The sequence below is a fragment of the Maniola jurtina genome, chromosome Z (assembly GCF_905333055.1).
Source record: "Maniola jurtina chromosome Z, ilManJurt1.1, whole genome shotgun sequence".
NCBI classification, from domain to species: domain Eukaryota; kingdom Metazoa; phylum Arthropoda; class Insecta; order Lepidoptera; family Nymphalidae; genus Maniola; species Maniola jurtina.
Window position 1 is genome coordinate 7,967,425 of NC_060058.1, and position 21,273 is coordinate 7,988,697.

A 21,273-nucleotide genomic window follows, 5' to 3' on the forward strand; every position below is an offset into this window, starting at 1 on the left:
TTTTTGTTTGATAGGGTATACTTTGCAAGTGGTCCCATATAAATTTGGTAAAGATCTGTTGAATATCTTTGAAGATGGAGAACAGAACTCCTCAATGGATAAGAGCAAATTCAATTTTTTTTAAATGTATGTTCACCGATTGCTCAAAGACGCCTGGACCGATTTGGAAATTATTTTTTTTTGAAAAGCTAGGTATACTTTGCAGGTGGTCCCATATAAATTTGATGAAGTTCTGATGAATATCTTCTGAGATGGAGAACAGAACTCCTCAATGGATAAGAGCAAATTGCTCGCGATCAGTGTAATTGCTTAGTAAACAGTAGGGTTTTAGCTGGGCATGGCATATTATTATAGTACAGTGGGGCCACTAAAAATTTTGAAATAAAAAATTTTCAAAAGAAAAATAAAACCGACTTCAAAAACCACAATAACTTAAATTATTTTTTACTTTTTAGTGTTTGTGATTTTGAAATCGGTTTTATTTTTCTTTTGAATTTTTTTTATATTTATTCTGGTATTCTTCTTTCTTGGATATGGATCCCTCTTGGGTATCCCCATTTCTCTCTGTCTTTGGTACTATCAAGCTAATTTTCTCTCGCGATTTGCACAATAGCATTAGACCAACGCGTCTTCGGTCTACCTACCTGTCCTTCTTTCATCTGTAAAAATCGATACAATATGACCATTTGCATTTCAGTTTTAGGGCATGTCTCAAGGTGTCTGTAGGCTTTGTCTTTTTTCTTATGTCTTAAATTCTCACTTTGAATATTTTTTGCTTAATTTATGCAACTTGCCATCGCCCTTTAGCAAGTTACTATTTCTTTTTATATTCTTTGTCTGGACCCATGTTTGGCTGGCATAGGTAAGGCATGGCAGGATGCATGTATCTATAACGGATCTTTTAAGATGTACTGGGTAAGCTCCTTTCATTCTTTCCTTTTGTGCCCAGTAAAACAAGCATACTCGGGCCACTTTGAGAACCCATTAGCAGCTAACAGCAAGGCCTGGACTCCAATTTTTATATGTGGAAGCTGTATTTCCTCGTTGCGTTTATGAGCAAATAAGAATAGTTAACTACTTTTACTAAAAAAAAAAATTATTATTTGGCGCGAACCATCTAAACACCATGATGATTATTATTTCTGCGTTGTGAATATTACCAGAAGAAACAGCAAAAAAATTGTTCCAAGCGGCTCTATTGTAACTTGCAGTCTGCAATTTGAACGATTCTGACTTCTGGTGATAAATCTGTACCTCAGCCCCAACCCAGTACCTCTAATCTACCATTTCAAGAACTTTCAGAAGGTAGTGACGATGTAGTGACTTTTTTACATCTCAACTTAGACCATTCAATCAAAATTATTTGGATCACTTAATGAGAGATCTTAGATTGTCTAAAAAGCATCAGAACATGTGGCTTCTCGGCTCAAAGGAACAAATCTGATAACATCAGACACTTGTGTTACGGTATATTATTCTCACTACTCTTAACACATTCAGTAGCTGATGTTGCACTTCCAGCGACTTGGATGCAACAAGGGCGTTAAGTTTCATTTTCTCTGTAGTCATTTGGACTGTTTTCCAGAAAATTTAGGTGACTTTCAAACTAAGATAACTATACCAAAGGGGATAATATCATATGAAAGGGCTCTATTATACATTCTAAAACAGGTTTTATTTATTATTATTATGTAAAAGAGTTTTTGATTTATCGCGCAAAATGTAGAAAAAAATATACAATAAGTCAAAAACTGAAAATCTGACAATTTTTTTTAAATTTCAAGCCGAAAATATACTTAAGAATTTATTAATAGAATCGAGAGTTTATGCACTAGATAGAGTTCGTTCATTCACTGAAATTCCCAGTTCATTTACTGGCAATTTATCCTTTTGTTAAATAAAATAATTTATAATAATTAATACCACGCATTTTATTTGATTTTTTGATATACTGTGTACAGATACACAAAAAATAAAAATTATATATAGAACAATTCTCATATATCTTAATTTTAGGTGAAAGTCAGGGTAATCCTTATTCGTTCATGTACTGGATCTTTTACCCTCCTACGTCAAAATACTAAAAGTCCGCGTAAATTTCGCAGATTGAAATGTCTGCTTGTTTAATTGTCAATAGAGGGTCATGACATGTCAAAATTGCTAGTTTGAAGGTGAAATCGTCTAAGTCATTCGAGATGGTTTTCCTCTTAATCTCCCTAGGCTAAAACTAAAACAAAACAAATGAAATTAACAACACAATATAATAAAATTACAAAAATAACACATACATAACAAATTAAGATTGATTTATACTAAAATATTAATTACTAGCAACCCGCCCCGGCTTCGCACGGGTGGACATTTATTTTTGCTATTTTCCGGGATAAAATATAGCCTATACGGATTCGGAAGAATCCCTCTAAGTAATGGTAAAAGAAATTTTGAAATCGGTCCAGTAGTTTCAATATCAAAGCCTATTCAATACAAACATACAAAAATACAAAAATACAAAGGTTTCCTAATATTAGTATAGATATGATTAATACTTAAAATACTATCAGACAGCTTCGTCACTTACTAGCAGATTTGATTGCAGCCAAGTGCTAGTAAAAAATATTACTATATTTTAGCAAACAAGGAAAGCCTATTCGTCTGAACTTTAGTGATACTGTTATTGTTTTACTATCTAAATACGATATAGTCGGTATAGTGACATTTTATAAATATTTTATGAAAACACAGAAATATTGAACTTTGTACGGGTGGAGAACAACACCAAATCAGGCACCAAAATTCAATCAAGTGGGTAGCCCAAATATTATAGTTTGCTAGGAAATTATGACTTTAAAAAACCATGTCCGCATTTGCATCGCTAAGATATTTACGCTAGGTAGGTTTTAAATATCGTAGTTAGAGAAAGAAAATGTATAACTACAAAGAATATATAATAAATGGGTCTTACGTAAACCCGATAATAGGTTTTATTGGCATGCCTTTATAGGTTATAATCGGTCATAACCTACTTCTAGGGTGATAAAATATACGATATACGAATAATAACAAAAATAAAGAGATTTCATATCATATATGCCCTTTCATAATAAGTATGATATCCCACTTGGTGACTATATAGTTGTCTTACAAAAATTTTGTTCATGATCACATTTTAATTTTTTTTTGTGATGTAACCACAAATTCACGGTTTACGGATGTTTTCCTTTACATGTGCTTTAAGACCTACCAACCCGCCAAATTTCATGACTCTAGGTCAACGGGAAGTACCCTATAGGTTTTCTTGATATACACGACAGACGTATAGGGGGGGGGGAGGGGATACTATTCCGAAGAAAATATAAAAAAATCAATTCTAAGGCACCATGATTTGAACTTCATAGACGCTAATCATTCCTCTCTGTGTTGGTGACGATACAAAAAGAAACTTTCAGCCATTATAAAATTATGAAGATCTGACCCTCGCGGGCTCTTAGTTCAATATAATTATTACTTATTATAGTTTTGTAGCATCAATGTCGCTGCTGCCCAATACCGGCTAGAGCCATTTATGTAAGTCTAGCTAGTTCTTTATGTAAAACTAGCGGATGCCCGCGACTTCGTCCGCGTAGATTTAGGTTTTTAAAGATCCCGTGGGAACTGTTTGGTTTTCCGGGATAAAAAGTTGCCTTTGTCAATTACAGCAAGCTACTTCGGTAGCAAATTTCATACAAATCGATCAAGCAGATGAGTATTTAGGAATTCCGCGGGAACTACTTGTTTTTCCGGGATAAAAAGTAGCCTATGTCCTTCCCCGGAATGTATCCTAAGTCTGTACAAAATTTCATTAAAATCGGTTCAGCGGTTGAGCAGTGAAAGCGTAGCAGACAGACAGACAGACAGACAGACAGACAGACAGACAGATAGACAGACAGACAGACACATTTTCGCATTTATAATATTAGTATGGATAGTATGCCGCCATTTTTCGGTGGCCAGCAGTGGGTACTGTAGAGGCATGCAACCTCTACTCGCCGATAACGTTTGCTGGCTGGCAGACCACTATTAAGAAAACTTCTACACAGCTGCCAGTTGGAACAAGCAAATCAAATTTGGAACGAGTCGAAAATCCTGCAGGTCTCGTAGAGCTCCGAGAGTCTCATTCTCCCCGAGACCTTCATCGACCACTGAAGTCTAATTACGTTCCGTACTAGAACAAGGCGATATATAACTTGTCTGGTCGAACCATTGACGTGAATACATTATACTTATTGTAAATATCCTGTGACCATAAATGTAACATAAATGTGAGTGGCGTTTTACTGGAGTACCTAGTATGCTGCCACAGTACCACAGATATAAGAGGCTGACGATTGGAGCACTGAGTTGGAAATGCGATTCTGTCCCAACCTTAACCAAACTTATGTTGGTCGACATTTTATTAACCCCCGACCCTAAAAGAGAGGTGTTATAAGTTTAACTAGTGTATCTGTTTATCTGTCTGTGGCATCGTAGCTCCTAAACTAATGAACCGATTTTAAGTTAGTTTTTTTTGTTTGAAAGGTGGCTTGATCGAAAGTATTTTTGGATATAATCCAAAAAAATCGGTTCAGCCATTTAAAAGTTATCAGCTCTTTTCTAGTTACTGTAACCTTGACTTGTCGGGATGTTATAAATTTTTAATTTACACTTTTTGACATAACAATCAATTTGCTGTGTAGGGTGTGGACAATGAATTATAATATGATAATCGGTGGTCGGTCCATATATGCTTACTGGGTGTTGTGGAAACATTGCAGATCCTCTTGGAATTTCACGTGACGTAAGCATCATGTTACTGCGCGCAGCAAACACCGGCGCGCATCCACCGTGTTTGTTTTTGAATAATATCAATTGCGACTTATAATACCAAGACCTTTATGAATGCCAGAATACATAAAACTAAGTTTGAGATGTTACCACAAAGACTCAGCTCTACTCCGCTTTGCCTGTTTGCACTTATACTGGCCCTGTTTTGCAATGTAATATTATATATATGTAGAGCAATATCCTACATGTGCACTTTTGCTCGTATATAATATTATGTTGAAAAGAGTAATAATATGATGACAGTAAAATTAGAGTGTTTGTTTTACTCCTTTAAAAATAAATAGGTATATCTTATAAAGCTTTTGCCCGCGAATTTCGGTTTCTTTATATATCTAGTAAGAAATATTTCTCGGTCTAATTCGTTGAAATCGGGTGAAATCCTAAATAAGTAGGTACCTAACATGCAGAAAGATCAAACAGACATAATATATTTTGGATTCGTTAAATTATTATTACCTATGGATTTCCCTGAATGCCTTAACTCAAATATGAGCCATTGATAGTTAAATATTTGCGATTAAGAGCATATATAAAAAATATGACAAAACCTTGTAGATACTTAAACGTACTGGAATGTAAAAATTCAAAGTGCACATTTTATTACAAACACAATAGGTAATTGACAATCATTCTTGTAAAAGTTTAATTGAATAAAAATAATTTGAATTGAATTCGAATCTTTCTTTGGAAAACATGAATCCATTTGAAGAGACTAATCTTTTTTCCTGTCGTTAATTTTCTTGGCTTTTGGGTTTCTTTAAAGTTAGGTCTTCACGCTTCTGTGGTTTTCATAACATTATTATAATATTTAGTCAAGAAGTGGATGGCTGAATTCGCGATCGTGTTTTGCGATCCCTCTTTCATTTTCCCCACCTGACATTCCGTTGCCTCATCGACCACAACAAACAGGCCCAGTACAAGTTTGACTTCATCGCGAGAAGGAAAGGCCGTGAAGACATCCGAAATAATATTTATTAAATCCTACAGCCTGTTGCTGCAGTAGCTATATTTACTACATGCTGCTGAATCACACTTTCGCCGAACGTTTGGGTGAAAGTTTGGACCTTTCTTACACTCATTTAAGGTAAACTTTAAAGATATTTTTTTTTTCATTTCGGAAGCTTTTATAAAAAAACATATTGTACCTATTTTATACATGAAATTTCAGCTAATAGATTAAAATTATATTTTCACACAATTTTGATAAAAATACATCTTGTTGAGAATTATATTGAATAAGTATACAGAGAAGTAAATATTATTAAGCTGCTTAGCGAAATTTAATGTTATTGTTTTCATTATTAAAAATATTATTATGTAAATGTTCTATTTTTTGTGTTTGATATTTAACCAGCCACAAGAACATATTATATTTATGTACCTAGCGAATTCATTAAAATAATTCTTAAATAAACTGGAGCATCATGTTACTGCATAATGTGGTATGAGCGATAAGATTTACGGTGTTCGCGGGGTCTGAACTAGCCCTAAACATTCAAAAGTAGTTTCATAATAACCCGGTATACCTATTAGATATGGTCACTTTACATAACTGTGCGACATTTGAAGCAGATATTATGTAACTGTTTTAGTTTAACTAAAAAACTAATATTAATGTTAACTAAAAGTCATACTATGTGTCGTCTTCTAGCTTTTCATGGTCCAATAGTTTAACCGATTGATAATTTTGGTCCAGAGGTAGCTTGCGTCCCGGAAATAGTTCTTTTATCTTAGAAAAGCAAATTTACAAGTAAAACCTTAATCCACGTAGACGAAGTCGTGGGCATCATCTAGCGCCTAATAAAACTGTTTGATAGCTAACTTTTCACGGCCCATCAGTTTAACCGATTTTGACGAAATTTCGTACGAAGATAGCTCGCATCCCGGAGATGGAAATAGGCTCCATATTGTTTCGAAAATCAAAGAATTCCCACGGGATTTTAAAAAAACCTAATTTCACGTGGATGGAGTCACGGGCATCATCTAGTCTATACTAATATTATAAAGAGGTAAAATTTGTAAGTTTGTTTGTAGGGGGTAATCTCTGAAACTACTAAACCGATTTTGAAAAATCTTTCACTAGTAGAAAGCTACATTATTCCTGAGTAACATTGGCTATATTTTTTTCAAAAAAAATGTCTACAAAAACTTTGATAAGCTATCCGTGCGAATCCGGGGCGGGTTGCTAGTAATTATATAATTTCTGTAATGATTTCGTCCCACTTAATATTTGGAGTGTATCGTACCTTTTTTAGGTACATTTAGCTACAATTTTAAGTTGATAATGTAAATAAAATCATATTCAAAATTATTATGGAAGTTGCTAATTATTATTGATTTTTATGTAGTTAGGTACGTAATGCAGCGATAATTACGCGCACCGTTTCATATTGAAAGTGTTATACTACAAGTCAATGCTCTTGCTTGTAGAATTCAGGCAATTCCAAATAATTTACATTTTTAGGAGCAGGATAATATGGAATACTTTTAGAAATTGATAACTATAAATTATTTTGTTATTTGAACAACATTGACGTAACTGACCTAGTAACCCAACTTATAGAATAATATTATGTATCTAGTGAAGATGGTCGGTTTTTAAAATAATAATCATTATACAATAACCTTGTAATACTTAGACAACATTCGTGAATTTTTCTATTTCAGGTAAGTAGGTATATATTGCTAGGGTATGTTTAATAACTTTATGGATTGTCTTTCTATGTGGTCGATTGTTGTCTCCTTTTAAAATAAACAGCCAGTAGAGTTAGAAATAAAATAAAGATGAACAAATTTTTGTAGACTTGGTTTGATATGCATTATGTTTCCTATCCATTGGTACTTACGTTAAATCGAGATCCAGAAAAAGATAAAAGATAAAATAAGATAAATCTTGAAAATCTCTGTATATCTCTATGTACCCAAGTTTCTTTTTAGGGTTATGTTGTTAAACACGAAACCCTTAAGTTTCGTACAATACGTCTATCGCACAGATATAAAAACGTACCTACGTAGGTATATTAAGATTTAAAAAGTATAAATTTCAGGGTAGATTTCCTATCGTGAACATGAAAAGTGAGAGTGAAATTGATTTGACATACTCCTTCCTTCTTGAACAGTTTAAGAAAAAAATCTACTGTTTACGAGATAATCACCCCTTTTGCAGTTTTAAACTCTGCTAAAAGAATATAACTATGACAATATTATGATCAGTATAAAATTAAAAACCATTGAATTAATCTTTGTCATTAACCTGCTAACAATTCATTACTTAACCAATTAATACCTATCACCAATATCATGTTAATGGTATGATATTAGGCGATGAAATTGAAGGCTAGGTCCCTCACCGATGCATGTAGGTAACACTCGAATCCATGTTGTTACATTATACGAATTTTAATATTTATTGTAAGTACAAGTATTACAGTCATATAACATATTTTTTACACACTTTGTCCACGACATCGCCGTGGATTTTGAATATTAAAATCCTTTGTTTTCACGGTATTAAAAACAGCTTGCTTGTACAGTCATACACTTGCGAAAACCCCGTCCAAAGGAGTTCAGCTATTTAAATGGATTATACAGACAAAAATTAAAGAATGCTTGTTGATATACATATTATATAACTTAGAATTTAGTAAGTATTAAATTGCAATAGGGGCGCCAATTGACCAATGTGTTCATTAAAAGGTATAAGAAATCTCTGAGTCTCCCGATGTATGTTGCAGGAGGCCACTAAGTGGATCTAGTAGTAAAAATCTAAATAACTCCCAGAACGTCCAGTATTTTAAGATTTCCCCGCTTAAAAAACTTTCAATTCTTATAATATCTTGGACACCAAACAGTTTTACTATCCCAAGACTAAAGACTAATTTCGGATCTGCAATTCTAATAGGCACCGATGGGATACAAAGTTCAACACACAGTCAATGTAGTTCTGATATGATTGTATGCCTACTTTGTAACAAACTGTACACTTATTATGCTACAAATAATGAAATATCACAGAACATTTTAAAATATAACATTACTAGCTGTACCTGGCATGCATTGCAATGCCGTAAACAAACATGATTTTTTTTATTCATATACATATATATACTTAGTTTTTTTGATGCAGGAACCATCTCGGGCGCCCTCAGAACACCCTACCAAAGTTTCATAAAAATCGGATCAGCGGTTTAGCCGCCTATAGAACACAAACATACAAACATTGATTTGTATATATAAGATTGGAGATATAGGTTGTTGGCACGTTAACTATTTTTTAATATACCTAATTTGTGAAGTAAGCAAGTTACCTATATTCCGAGAACATATTTTTAACCGACTTCAAAAAAGGAGGAGTTTCTCAATTCGTCGGAATCTTTTTTTTTTACCTTTTATATTTAACTTTATATTAATATAATTTCGTAGGAGGCAAACGTGTAAAAACGTGCGAAAAGGTAATTTATTAATAACCATAAATCTATTGTAACAGAATATTAGGTACCTACACAATTCACGTCGTTTCAATGTAGCGCGTTAATACATACTGCCCAGGCTTCAATTGCAATTCCCCGGGTGCAATTTTTGAATCGGTGAACTGATGGAATTTCCAAAAATCCTGAAACACTTAATTTCATTTCCTTTTTGACTGAAAGCTCAAATAATATTAATTTTCATGGATGATACACAAACTTTCATCCTAATTTTGAAAAATCATGGAACAGGTATTTTTTATTTTTAACTGACAGCATAAATACCAATTTCAATCGATAACAAGCTTGAAAAATTGCGAACTTTTCGAATTTTCAAAAATCCTTTTTTAGGGTTCCGTACCTCAAAAGGAAAAACGGAACCCTTAGAACGGAACACTTTGTTGTCTGCCTGTCTGTCAAGAAACCTATAGGGTAGTTCCCGTTGACCTAGAATTATGAAATTTGGCAGGTAGGTAGATCTTATAGCACTAGTACAGGAATAGGTAAATCTGAAAACCGCGAATTAGTGGTTACATCATTTATAAAAAATTAAAATGTGTTTCAATTTTCAAAGTAAGATAACTATACCAAGTGGGGTATCATATGAAAGGGCTTTACCTGTACATACTAAAACAGATTTTTATTTATTTTTATGCATAATAGTTTTAGATTTATCGTGCAAAATATTGGAAAAAATACCCGAGTACGGAACCCTCAGTGCGCGAGTCTGACTCGCACTTGGCCAGTTTTTTAGTTAGTGCCTCCATCATAAAAGACGCAAACTGCCGCAAGTTTCTAGCTCCTGGTCCAGTAGCTTAGTCAGTAGCACAGCGCGTTGATAGATCAATCAGTCGATCTTACAAGTTTTTTTGTATGATGTATAGATAAATGATTTTCTAGAAATTGCGCAAGCTAAGTACCTACACAAAAAATTATGGCATATTTTATTATCTTCGTCGATCATATTTTATATTTTATTACAAAGGACCTTTGTATATATTTATCAGTGTTAAATTAAGTAAATACTCCTTTTTACCAAGGTCAACATGACCTTGGTAAAAAGGAGTATTTACTTAATTCATATATAATATTTATACTACGGTCAGTATTTTCTTATTAGTAAGTATTACGAAAAGATGCCAACTAAACTAAACAAAAATTGCAGATCATCTTTAAAACATATAATATTATAATATACCTACTTTAACTATTGAACAACATAAAACCATATACAATAAATTAATAAGGGATTTTTTTTTTCAGTGCTGAAGATCTCAAACATCCAGTTTTTCTTTATGTAGATGTTTATAATGATAACAGATCGAGTTTATTTGGGGTTGTGCCCGACTTACGTTTCCGGTATCATACATGAACTCAACTACAGGAACTCACTCTGATTGATTTTATACGTCATGGAATATGAAAATACCATATGAATCTATGGTATACCTAATAATATCATTCTTCTAAGGAATTAAAAGTCGTTCACCAAAAACAATATTCCATTTTTATAACCACAAATACACGACGCTACCGGCTTTCATAGGAAAACTAGTTCCAAACGCGATAATGTGCAATTCTTGTGTTATACAATACTAAACTCATATTCTTTATATAATCGGCCGGCTTCGGACTAGAGGTGTCTCCTTGCGCAAACCAGCTGATGCTTGACGGACTCTATTATCAGCAAACATATTATTATAAAACGCTAGATAGGCAAAGCTTATTATGCATTTGTATTTTGCATTCTAAATAGTGAAGTTTTGTACGCTTGTTTGCGTGACATACTCTTGCTGGTTCTTCTCGGTAGGAACGGCATTCCGAACCAATGGTAGATTATTTTGACGATTCAAAAGCACTTGTATGTACAAGTTTATTTAAATAAAAATGTATTCTATTCTATTCTATATAATATACTTATATATGAGGTCTGGCGGTTCTGTGCTCTTCTGAGCGATAGCCCGTTTACTAACTTTCGTTTTCCGCCTGCTTTTAAACGAAACGAATTATATTATTTGATTACACTGGTCGAAAAATCGATCGATAGTCGACTTTGAAAATTATTTTCTATATTAAGTGGTTTTCTTTATCAAGTGTACCATTCCGCATGTAAAAATAATAATATTATTCAAAATTAGTTCAAGTCTTGGAAAAAAAATGATTTCATAGGAAAAAATAACCGGCCAAGTGCGAGTCAGACTCGCGCACCGAGGATTCCTTATTCGGGTATTTTTCCAACATTTACACGAAAAATTATGCATGAAATAAACAAAAATCAGTTTAGAATATACAAGTAAAGCCCTTTCAATTATGATACCCCACTTAGTATAGTTATCTTACTTTGAAAATTGAAACACATTTCAATTTTTTTTTGTGATGTAACCACAAACTCACGATTTTCGGATTTTTCCTTTATTTGTGTTATGAGACCTACTTACCTGCCGAATTTCATGATTATAGGTTTTCTTAACAGACACGACAGACGGACAGGTGGACAGACAGACCGATAGACAGACAGACTGACGGACAAACCGATAGACAGACAGACAAAATAATCCTATCAGGGTTCCGTTTTTTATTTTGAGGTACGGAACCCTAAAAATTATTAGGATTAAATTATTTTTTTATTATTTGAAACCAACGCATTATAATATTTATTCTTAGTTAAACTGTGCCGATCAGCCACTTACGGCTCATTCGCAGAATTGAGCTTGCATCGATACGAATATTTCTTTATGTAATTTGGCACTAAATTGCCTTTTGAACTTGATCAACAAATGTACATATACTTAGCTAATATATTCTAACTTTATATTTTTAAAAATGCCACCTTTATTTTTCTGAGTATATAATATTATAAATACCAACTAATGCATTCAAGTATCTATTTTGTTTTGTACACATTATTCCAGTTGACGTGGCGGCTCTATTGGCTGTGTGAATTATTTGCTCACTGATGAATCCGAGAAAACCAACCTAATGATTCATTTTGTGTTTTTCAGATGTGGTTAGCAGTCCTCGTGATCGTGTCAATTATTGCCCTTCTCCTTTATTTAGACACTGTCAAACCCAAGAAATTTCCTCCTGGACCAAAATGGTTACCAATTGTAGGAAGTGCCATAGAAGTAAATAAAATGCGAGAAAAGACTGGATATCTTTATAAAAGTGTTAAAGAATTGATAAGTATTTACTGTGCAGGAGCGCCCGTAATTGGTCTCAAAATAGGAAAAGACCGTATTATTATGGTTAATAGTGTAGAAGCAAATAAAGAAATGCTTTATAACGAAGATATTGACGGAAGACCAAAAGGAATTTTTTATCAAACTAGAACTTGGGGCAAAAGAAGAGGAATTCTTCTCACCGACGGAGAACTATGGAAAGAACAGAGAAGATTTCTAATCAAACATTTAAGAGAATTTGGTTTTGGAAGAAGAGGCATGAGTGAGATTGCATTTTCTGAAGCTGGTCACATGATAAACGATGTACTAGAAATAATGCAAAATAACAATAGTGCAGTAATTCAAAATATGCACAGCTTTTTTAACACTTATATTCTTAACACGCTATGGACAATGATGGCTGGTATTCGCTACAGGCCAAGCGAACCAGACATGATATTATTGCAGAATATTTTATTTGAGTTATTTGCCGCGATCGATATGGTTGGATGTGTGTTTAGCCATTTCCCGATTTTAAGCCTAATAGCACCAAAATCTTCGGGCTACACAGACTTCGTCAGAACACATAAAAGAATTTGGAAATTTTTGCGCGATGAAATTACAAAACACAAATTACAATTTAACCCAAAAAATGAAGATAGAGATTTTATGGATGTTTACATAAGGGCCTTAAATGAACACGGAGAAGTGAACACGTATTCTGAAGGACAGCTTGTGGCCATTTGTATGGACATGTTCATGGCTGGGACGGAGACTACAAATAAGAGTATGAGTTTCTGTTTCAGTTACCTGGTAAGGGAACCAGAAGTTCAGAAAAAAGCTCAGGAAGAAATAGATAGAGTCGTTGGTAAAAATCGAATGCCTTGCCTTGATGATCGTCCTAAGTAAGTTATTAAAGATTTTAATCTTATATTTATTAGGTAATAAATCCTATTATTGTTATTATCTTTATATATTTCTTACAGCATGCCATACAATGAAGCAATTTTACATGAAAGTATCCGTCATTTTATGGGTAGAACTTTTGGAGTGCCACATAGAGCTTTACGAAACACTACTTTGGCTGGATATAATATACCCAAAGTAAGTAAAATACATATTCATGCTTATCAATACATATATTTTAAATGCGAAAGTGTGTTTGTTTGTTGGTTCGGCCTTCAATCACGCCGCAACAGAGTAACGGATGGGCGTGATTTTTTGCATGGATATACATAGTTAAAGACGAGTGACATAGCCTACTTTTTACTCTGGAAAAATTAAAGGGTTCCCACTGGATTTTCAAAACCCATATCTTTAGCTAATACAGAAATTAAAAAGTGAAAAGTTTTATATAACTTTTTTTAATGTTGCTTCATGTTATATAATAAGGAATTCCATGAGGAAAACAGACTAATATTTTAGATTTTATCTAAATATCCCTGCCAGTTTTTATTAAAAATAGTTTTTTTTTTCTTATTTGACTCCACAACGTGGTGACCGGTGATGGTGATGGTAACAACGGTTCTTTCATTTTGTCTCCCGGTCTCAAAGCAATCAACAAGGCTTGTTGGTTAAAGGAGCCCACGCACTTGAATTGAACTGCAACTGAACTGCGCGTCGCGGCTGGAGAGAATATCGTGAGGGGCGCTGCCGCGACACGCGCAGTTCAGCTGCAGTTCAGTTCGAGTGCGTAGGCACCTTAATCGGTTTCCAACACGGTCAAGCGTGTAGTGCGATAAGGAATTTCATTTCAAAAACTATTTTATCCATTATTCATAGTTTGTAGACGTAAATTTTAATATTGAGCATGTCAATAACTTTACCTTTCTCGCAACATTCCATGTAAAAATTGATTTTTGCGTCATTTGTAGTTTCTTCGATAACTTTTCTCACTTTCCTTCTCAGAATTACCTTTTTGTATTAAAATTGAATTAGATGAAATTGTTTTAATGTGTTTGTGGCTCGGAAGAGAAATAAACTTCACTTCATAAATACTCATCTACTTAATATCCTTTATTTTCAGGACACGATGGTGGTCAGCAATTTCCCAAATATCCTAATGGATCCGGAACTTTTCCCGGAGCCCTATGGATTCAAACCGGAGAGGTTTATTGTGGACGGGAAGATCAGTTTGCCAGACAACTTTTTTCCCTTCGGGATATCCAAGCATAGATGTATGGGAGACGTATTAGCTAAATGTAATATGTTTATGTTCATAACAACCATGCTTCAGAGATTCACGTTCTTGCCCTGTCCAGGGGAGTCTCCGCCATCTCTTGACCATGTCGATGGAGCTACTGCATCGGCAGCTCCTTTTAACGCTTTGGTGGTAACAAGAATGTAATGCTTTAGAAATACAATATGTGATTTTAGAAATATATTTAGGTATTCGTGAGTCTTAAATATGATTTATTTACTTACATACAAAATTAGTAAAGGAGACATTAGTTCAGAGAGTGGTTTTCCTTCTACCATTATTTAATCTCATAATTATTGCCCTAGTCATTATGTACTATCCTGACTTCATACCCTGTTTTTATTTGATTTTACCGAAAAATACCTACTACTTCATTGATACATTGCTATTCATAGATGGAATCAAAACGTCAATGTTGATATAAAATTTTACATAGAAATATATATTTCCAAAACGTAATTAACCTATACCGAGAAAAAGAGGTGTTTTCATTTCGCTCTCTAGAAATAGATAAAAATCAACATACTTTTTTGACGATCTCCCTGGCGCAGTAGTGAGCGCTGTGGTTATAAGCGGGAGGTCCCGAGATCGATTCCCGGCACGGACAGTTTCGGAATTTATAATTTCTAGAATTGTCACTGGTCTGATCTGGTGAGGGCTACGGTTGTGGTTAGTTAGCACCCTACCGGCGAAACTGTACCGCTGAGCGATTCAGCGTTCCTGTACTATACCGTGTAGAAACTGATAAAACCCTTCCAAGCTAGCCCGACTGCATCACCACTTGGCACACTTGTAATCCAATTTCAAAAAATGTAAAATTTGGATTGTCGCTTCGATTGGCTTCGACTCTAGGAGTAGGTATGTGAGTCTGAATTGGTTCTGTAATTTAAAAAAATATGCCTTATAGGACCATGTCCTTATGAATTTTGTTTTACAACAAAGTATAATTAACGGTACCCAGGTGTGAGGGTAAAATTAGTTTGGTGAGGCACTCTATCTTTTTGATTTAGTAAAGACGAAAATATATTTGTGACTGATTTTACTATGACTCTAATTATTACCAGCTACGAAAGAAAACAATAAGTACCTATAAGAATGTTATTAATTAACTTACGTACTAAGTACAATGAAAAATTATCATTAATATTAGAAATACTAAATCCAAGTCAATACATATGAATGAAATTGATGGATTTTGTATAAAGCAAAAGTGCATTACTAAGCAGGGTATTCACATAGTGAATCTTAATCAAATATCAATGTACTCTACCTACTGCATGCAGTGGGCCGCTCGTCAGGAGCGCGGCGCACGCGCATACTCAGCGACTCGCCGCGGTGCCAGTTTTTCTGCGAGTAGAAAGGCGAGCGTTCTGTGTATTCGACTCTATTTGGCAGATCGATTCCTGAAAACCTGCATTCATTATTATTACAATCGCAATTGTTGTGTTTGGTTGAGTTTATGGTATTATTGTTGCTTGTTGCCAATAGTGAATGAGTGTCGGCCAATCAGACGTGATAGCGATGGTCATACTGTAGCTGTATCGACTAAATAGGAGAACAAAGAGGCACGTGCCTCCAATCGAACCCCGGACCCCACTTTAAATATACTTAATGTGTGTTTAGAAATAACTTAATGTTTATTAAAGTAATAGTATCGCGCTATTTCACTGACAATACCTTGCTATTAAATTCAAAAAACTCATCCGTCTCACATCGAAAAATAAATATGTATTTGTTATGCAAGGCTGCAAAGTTATTATTTTGTCGCGAGAAATTAATTCAAAGGCCCGAGCGCAAATAAATTTGCAGCCGTGCGAAATACCCAGCTTTTCATCTCACTACAGCGAGGAAAACGCTAGATGGTTGATATAAGAGGCACCAGTACCGTGGAGGTTTCAATAAGAAGTTTCTGTATTGATAGGGCATAAGATTAATTTTTATAATTCAACGAACTTCATTGTGTTCATTACTCAATAAGGCTAAAACGGAGTAGGTAGGTATTATGTTTAATGAGATTTAATAAAAATAAAGTGTTCCAACTCGTCACTTAAAATACTTATAATAGTAAAGACTGTAAGGACGAACCGCGTTTCTGAACGATTTATTATGTGGTATTTTTAATAGAAAGAATTAAGATACGCCAACCCAACGCCAACCATAGACCACAGTTCGTCACGTTCGAATTTCAACTCGTACTTTGCACACTAACGAGCAAAATTACCATTTTCCACTCAGATGTCAAAGGGAAACGAACCTTTTCCGAGTGAGTGAGATGAAATAAATTTACTGTTGACTAAGTTGATGTTTTTACAGTTTTTGAATAAGTATTCTTTGGAGGCAAATGGTACCTCCGTGTTCACCACTTGCTTAAACTTTTTTTGGTAAGTTCGGTATTCAATGTTTTTACTAAGTAGGTACCTAATGTTAAGAGAATGGACAAGACAATAACGATTAATATAGAGATATACTTATTAACAATGAAGAATTTCACAGTTTTATCCCAGCACACCTCAGAGTTTCTCTTCCTGGTAAGATAATTTTGGTTATTTACAGAGGCTTAAAGAATGTTCATGCGTCTGATTGGTTTCCATCAACCTACGTAATTTCTGCAAGTGTTTTTAATACTAATTTTGTAGAAATTAACATGCTGCGAGAGTTTACACCCTGCAAGTAACATCCTTGACTAAAAATTGCTTGTGGACACTTTGTTTAGGGTTAGGAAAGCGCTTTCTGGTGGCAAAACATTACCTATACTTACATATACTTACAGAGAAATGTTACTTCAAGCTCTCGACTAGCCTAGGCCAGAGAAGATCCGGAGACTCTTCGTCAGTAAACCTACATATTTACCGTGCAAGTAACATACAATGTAAACGTATTTTCATCCGCACCGAGAGATGGCGGTGCACGTAAAATAACGACCCTGGTATAATATGACCTAGTTATTGCATTTACTAAGGTTTGTAGGTATCATGTACCTACCTATGATTTTATTAGGAGGAGGTTAGCGTTGGATTTATTTAAGATTTTGGTTAAGTTGATAACGATTCGAAGGTTATAATCTACCATTTTCTTTGATGAATTAAAAATAATAATTTTACGTAAATTTTATTATTTTAGTAGAGTAGGTAGAGAAAATAAATAAGTCAAATTTAAAAAAAATATTTAATACTCAACACCGAGCAACATACATCGATCTACAATGATATAAAGTAACACAACAGTGATACAAAAATCAGTGATTTAATACAGGTTACGAATAATTATATATTTATGGATGTAAATATAAAAATATACACAACTTTTTATGAGCATAGACAGCGACATAAGAAAATAAAAGTAATCAAATGTAAATTATTGGAAACTTATGGCATCAATCCCACTCACTATTCATTGTTGAGTTCGACTAGCCTTCTCATGGAGTGGCCCCACTGCGCAAATGTTTCGAGTTTGGGCGAGTTTGGTGAAAGTTCGCCGAACGCTAAATTTTCTAGCCAGTTGCCAGTGTAGTTTCCACATTCGGGATTCAGCGAATGTTTTATCCGGCCGCTTGAATCTGCAAGTATCTATTTTTTCATAAAACTTATTTTTTCAATGATATATGATACCAAATGCCATAGCGAAATGTGGGATCGACACCTAAGATAGCAGAATATAAAAAGTGACATTAATTTTACTACAGCGACCCCAAATCGTAATTAAATAGCACGTAGGTAGGTACATGGCGTCTCAGGCTTATTTAAGTTGAAAATTTGGTAAAAACATGATGATAACACCATTAAAAAGTACGCTGGTCTTCCTAAATAAATTATCCATAATAATAATAAAACTAAACAATGTCAAACAGATGAGGCAAGTTTTGAAATCGTAATCCTGCCGTGCTTTGCATGAACATTAAAAACACACTACATATAAAAAATACACTGCTCAAATATATTATACACTAGCCGATGCCCGCGACTTCGCCCGCGTGGATTTAGGTTTTTCGAAACCCCGTGGGATCCCTTTGATTTTCCGGGATAAAAAGTAGCACATAGGCTACTTTTTATTTTATCCAGGATATTATCTTTTCCATTCCAAATTTCAGCCAAATCCGTCTAGTAGTTTTTGCGTGAAGAAGTAACAAACATACACACACACATACAAACTTTCGCCTTTATAATATTATAGTGTGAAGTGTGATTACTATATCGATCAACATATTTTGACATGGCGTATTAAAACCATGCATAAGCAGCGTGTTATTTATATGGGCCTATAAACTTCATGAAATGCCTTCGTTGTTCATATACTAATTTTATTTAATACAGGATGTATTAAATAAAAATGTATTAAATATAATTAATACATACACTGTTGCATGGATTAGATGTGTAGGTATATTAATTGATTAATGAATATCTTACACATAACTAAAAAGTACCTATATCTACCACACCACCAAATCATGATGTGCCCCTACGAATTTATGAGACTAATCGCTTGGTGTCTAGTAGATACTTGTATGTAGTCGGCCTTATTTTAACGACAACGTAATATAAACATTAAACAATACATGTAGGTACGTTATTATAAATTATCCAATCGACATCCATAAATTACAAAATATCTTAAACATTTTTAAAGCCTGGATACCAATACCCTTATTCAAAGTTACATTGATTCGGGTTTAAAAGATTAAAAGCAAAGAAAAAACCAGAAAAGTATAATTGTCGGACTTGCCCACCGAGGGTTTCGTACCTTGGAAGGTAATTATGTATTTTGTTGTTTATCTTCAACTGCAAATTTAAGTTTGTAATCGCAATTTTTTATAATATACATCACAACTAGGTACACGATAATTTTCAGAATTTCCTTTATTTATGCTGTAAGACCTTGCTTCTTCCATACTTTTAATATACGACATATTATAATATGATCGCATTTTTCTATTCCGTTGTCCTTTGAAGCCTGATTAAGTATATTACAACTTCAAGGGTAATTTTTATTAATATCAAATTTATATTTCCGCGTGTTTCTGAGTAAAAGAGTCTTGATAGATAGTGATTCTTTAAGGATTCCTATTTTTCTGAGGTCCGGATCCCTCAAAACAACAATATTCGCAATACCTACACATTATATCCATTAATCATAAGACGTTTATAATATAATAAATAATTTTCTTACTTTTTATAAATAATGTTTTAAAGTACCTATACATATCATGCCTATCTATTTTAAAAAGTCAGACATACTTGAATGGTATTCCGCAAGATCTCCCTCAAGCGATTTTAAATAATATCACTATAGTACTATATTATATGTTATAATATTATTCCACTAATAAAATATAAATAAATAGACACCAATGTATTTATATTACACACCAATTGTATTTAAAAGTAAAACATCATATAATATTACTCATAAGTACTAAAAGGGGTCTCTCCGTCACTCGCTTCATACAAACGTAGTTCCAATTTCATTTGAATATTAAGCAACCAAAGTCCATGAAATTTTGCAGACATATTCCAGAAACTAATATCTGTGTCTGTGGTGTTTTAAATTTTTCTAAAAATATGTAGTTTTAAAATTCTCAAAAAAGGCTCAATGATTTGTTTTTCAAATTTTAAGACCGCGTAACTTTGACACCGAATATTTTAAAAGAAATCTGGAAAACTACAGACATAGATATTAGTTTCCACGTTACGTTTGTATGAAGCGAGTGACGGAGAGACCCCTCTTAATAATGATAACTCATTCACAGCTTGCGACAATAATGAAATCATGATTTCAAAGCGCTTTTCAGCGATTTCCATACAGACGTAGTTTGGTTCTTATCTGAATACAAACTATTAAAATCAATGACATTTTTGAAACTCGTTGTAGAAATAAATAAGTAAAATATGCATCTGCTGTGGTTTGCCAAATTTCAGTATAATGCGTAGATTGAAAGCTACATCGGCTCAAATGTTTGTTTGCAAAACCTTGAACTTTAAAACTGCATATTTTTTTAGAAATCTGGACTCTACAGATTCTATTCTATTAGATTTGTTTCTAGAACGTGTCTATAAAATTTCAGTGAGTTTGATTGGCACATATTATATAAGGCGTAACCAGAACGCTAGCAAAAACTTAGCGTTATCATTATACTAAATTAACCCAATCCAATGCCAAAAACCATTAGCTTTATTTTGTAGTTTTAGTAATTAAGCATTTTTCAAACCTTTGTAATATTGTGTTGCGCGCAAAACTCGGGTTAATGCCCCACCTACGATGCGGCATTGACTTCGAGTGACCTCTTTACGGAACGTTCATTGACCGATAGCGTCAGTCAAATGTTTTATTTGAAATACATTGTGAATTTCTTAAAAACACAGGAGTTTTAAATATTTTTCGTCGTTTTTTTTAGTGGTATTTTATCAGTAATCATCAGTACTATCACCTGTCCTCGTTTTGGCTATCATTTTTGTTACACTTTGTATGTATTATAAACTATTTTTGTATGGGAACCGCTGGGGAAAGCGCAAGGCTATTAACCCTCTTAAAGCACTGCATTTTGAGCGTGTAATTGAATTTGGCACAATATTCTTTCGTGAAATCCACGTCC

At 33.8% G+C, this 21,273-nt stretch overlaps 1 protein-coding gene across 2 annotated transcripts; it reads left to right on the plus strand.

Annotated features, from left to right (window-relative positions):
* Positions 1-5,759: 5,759 nt before the first annotated feature.
* On the plus strand, positions 5,760-14,939 carry LOC123880744 (probable cytochrome P450 303a1). Of its 2 annotated transcripts, none has more exons than XM_045929044.1 (4): positions 5,760-5,944; positions 12,329-13,389; positions 13,471-13,588; positions 14,511-14,939. In XM_045929044.1, the coding sequence occupies exons 2-4, from the start codon at positions 12,329-12,331 to the stop codon at positions 14,829-14,831; spliced, it is 1,500 nt and encodes a 499-aa protein (XP_045785000.1). In that variant the 5' UTR covers positions 5,760-5,944; the 3' UTR covers positions 14,832-14,939. The 2 variants fall into 2 exon arrangements, with proteins under 2 accessions (XP_045785000.1, XP_045784999.1); XM_045929043.1 differs by lacking the exon at positions 5,760-5,944 and adding an exon at positions 12,006-12,105.
* The last annotated feature ends 6,334 nt before the right edge of the window (positions 14,940-21,273 follow it).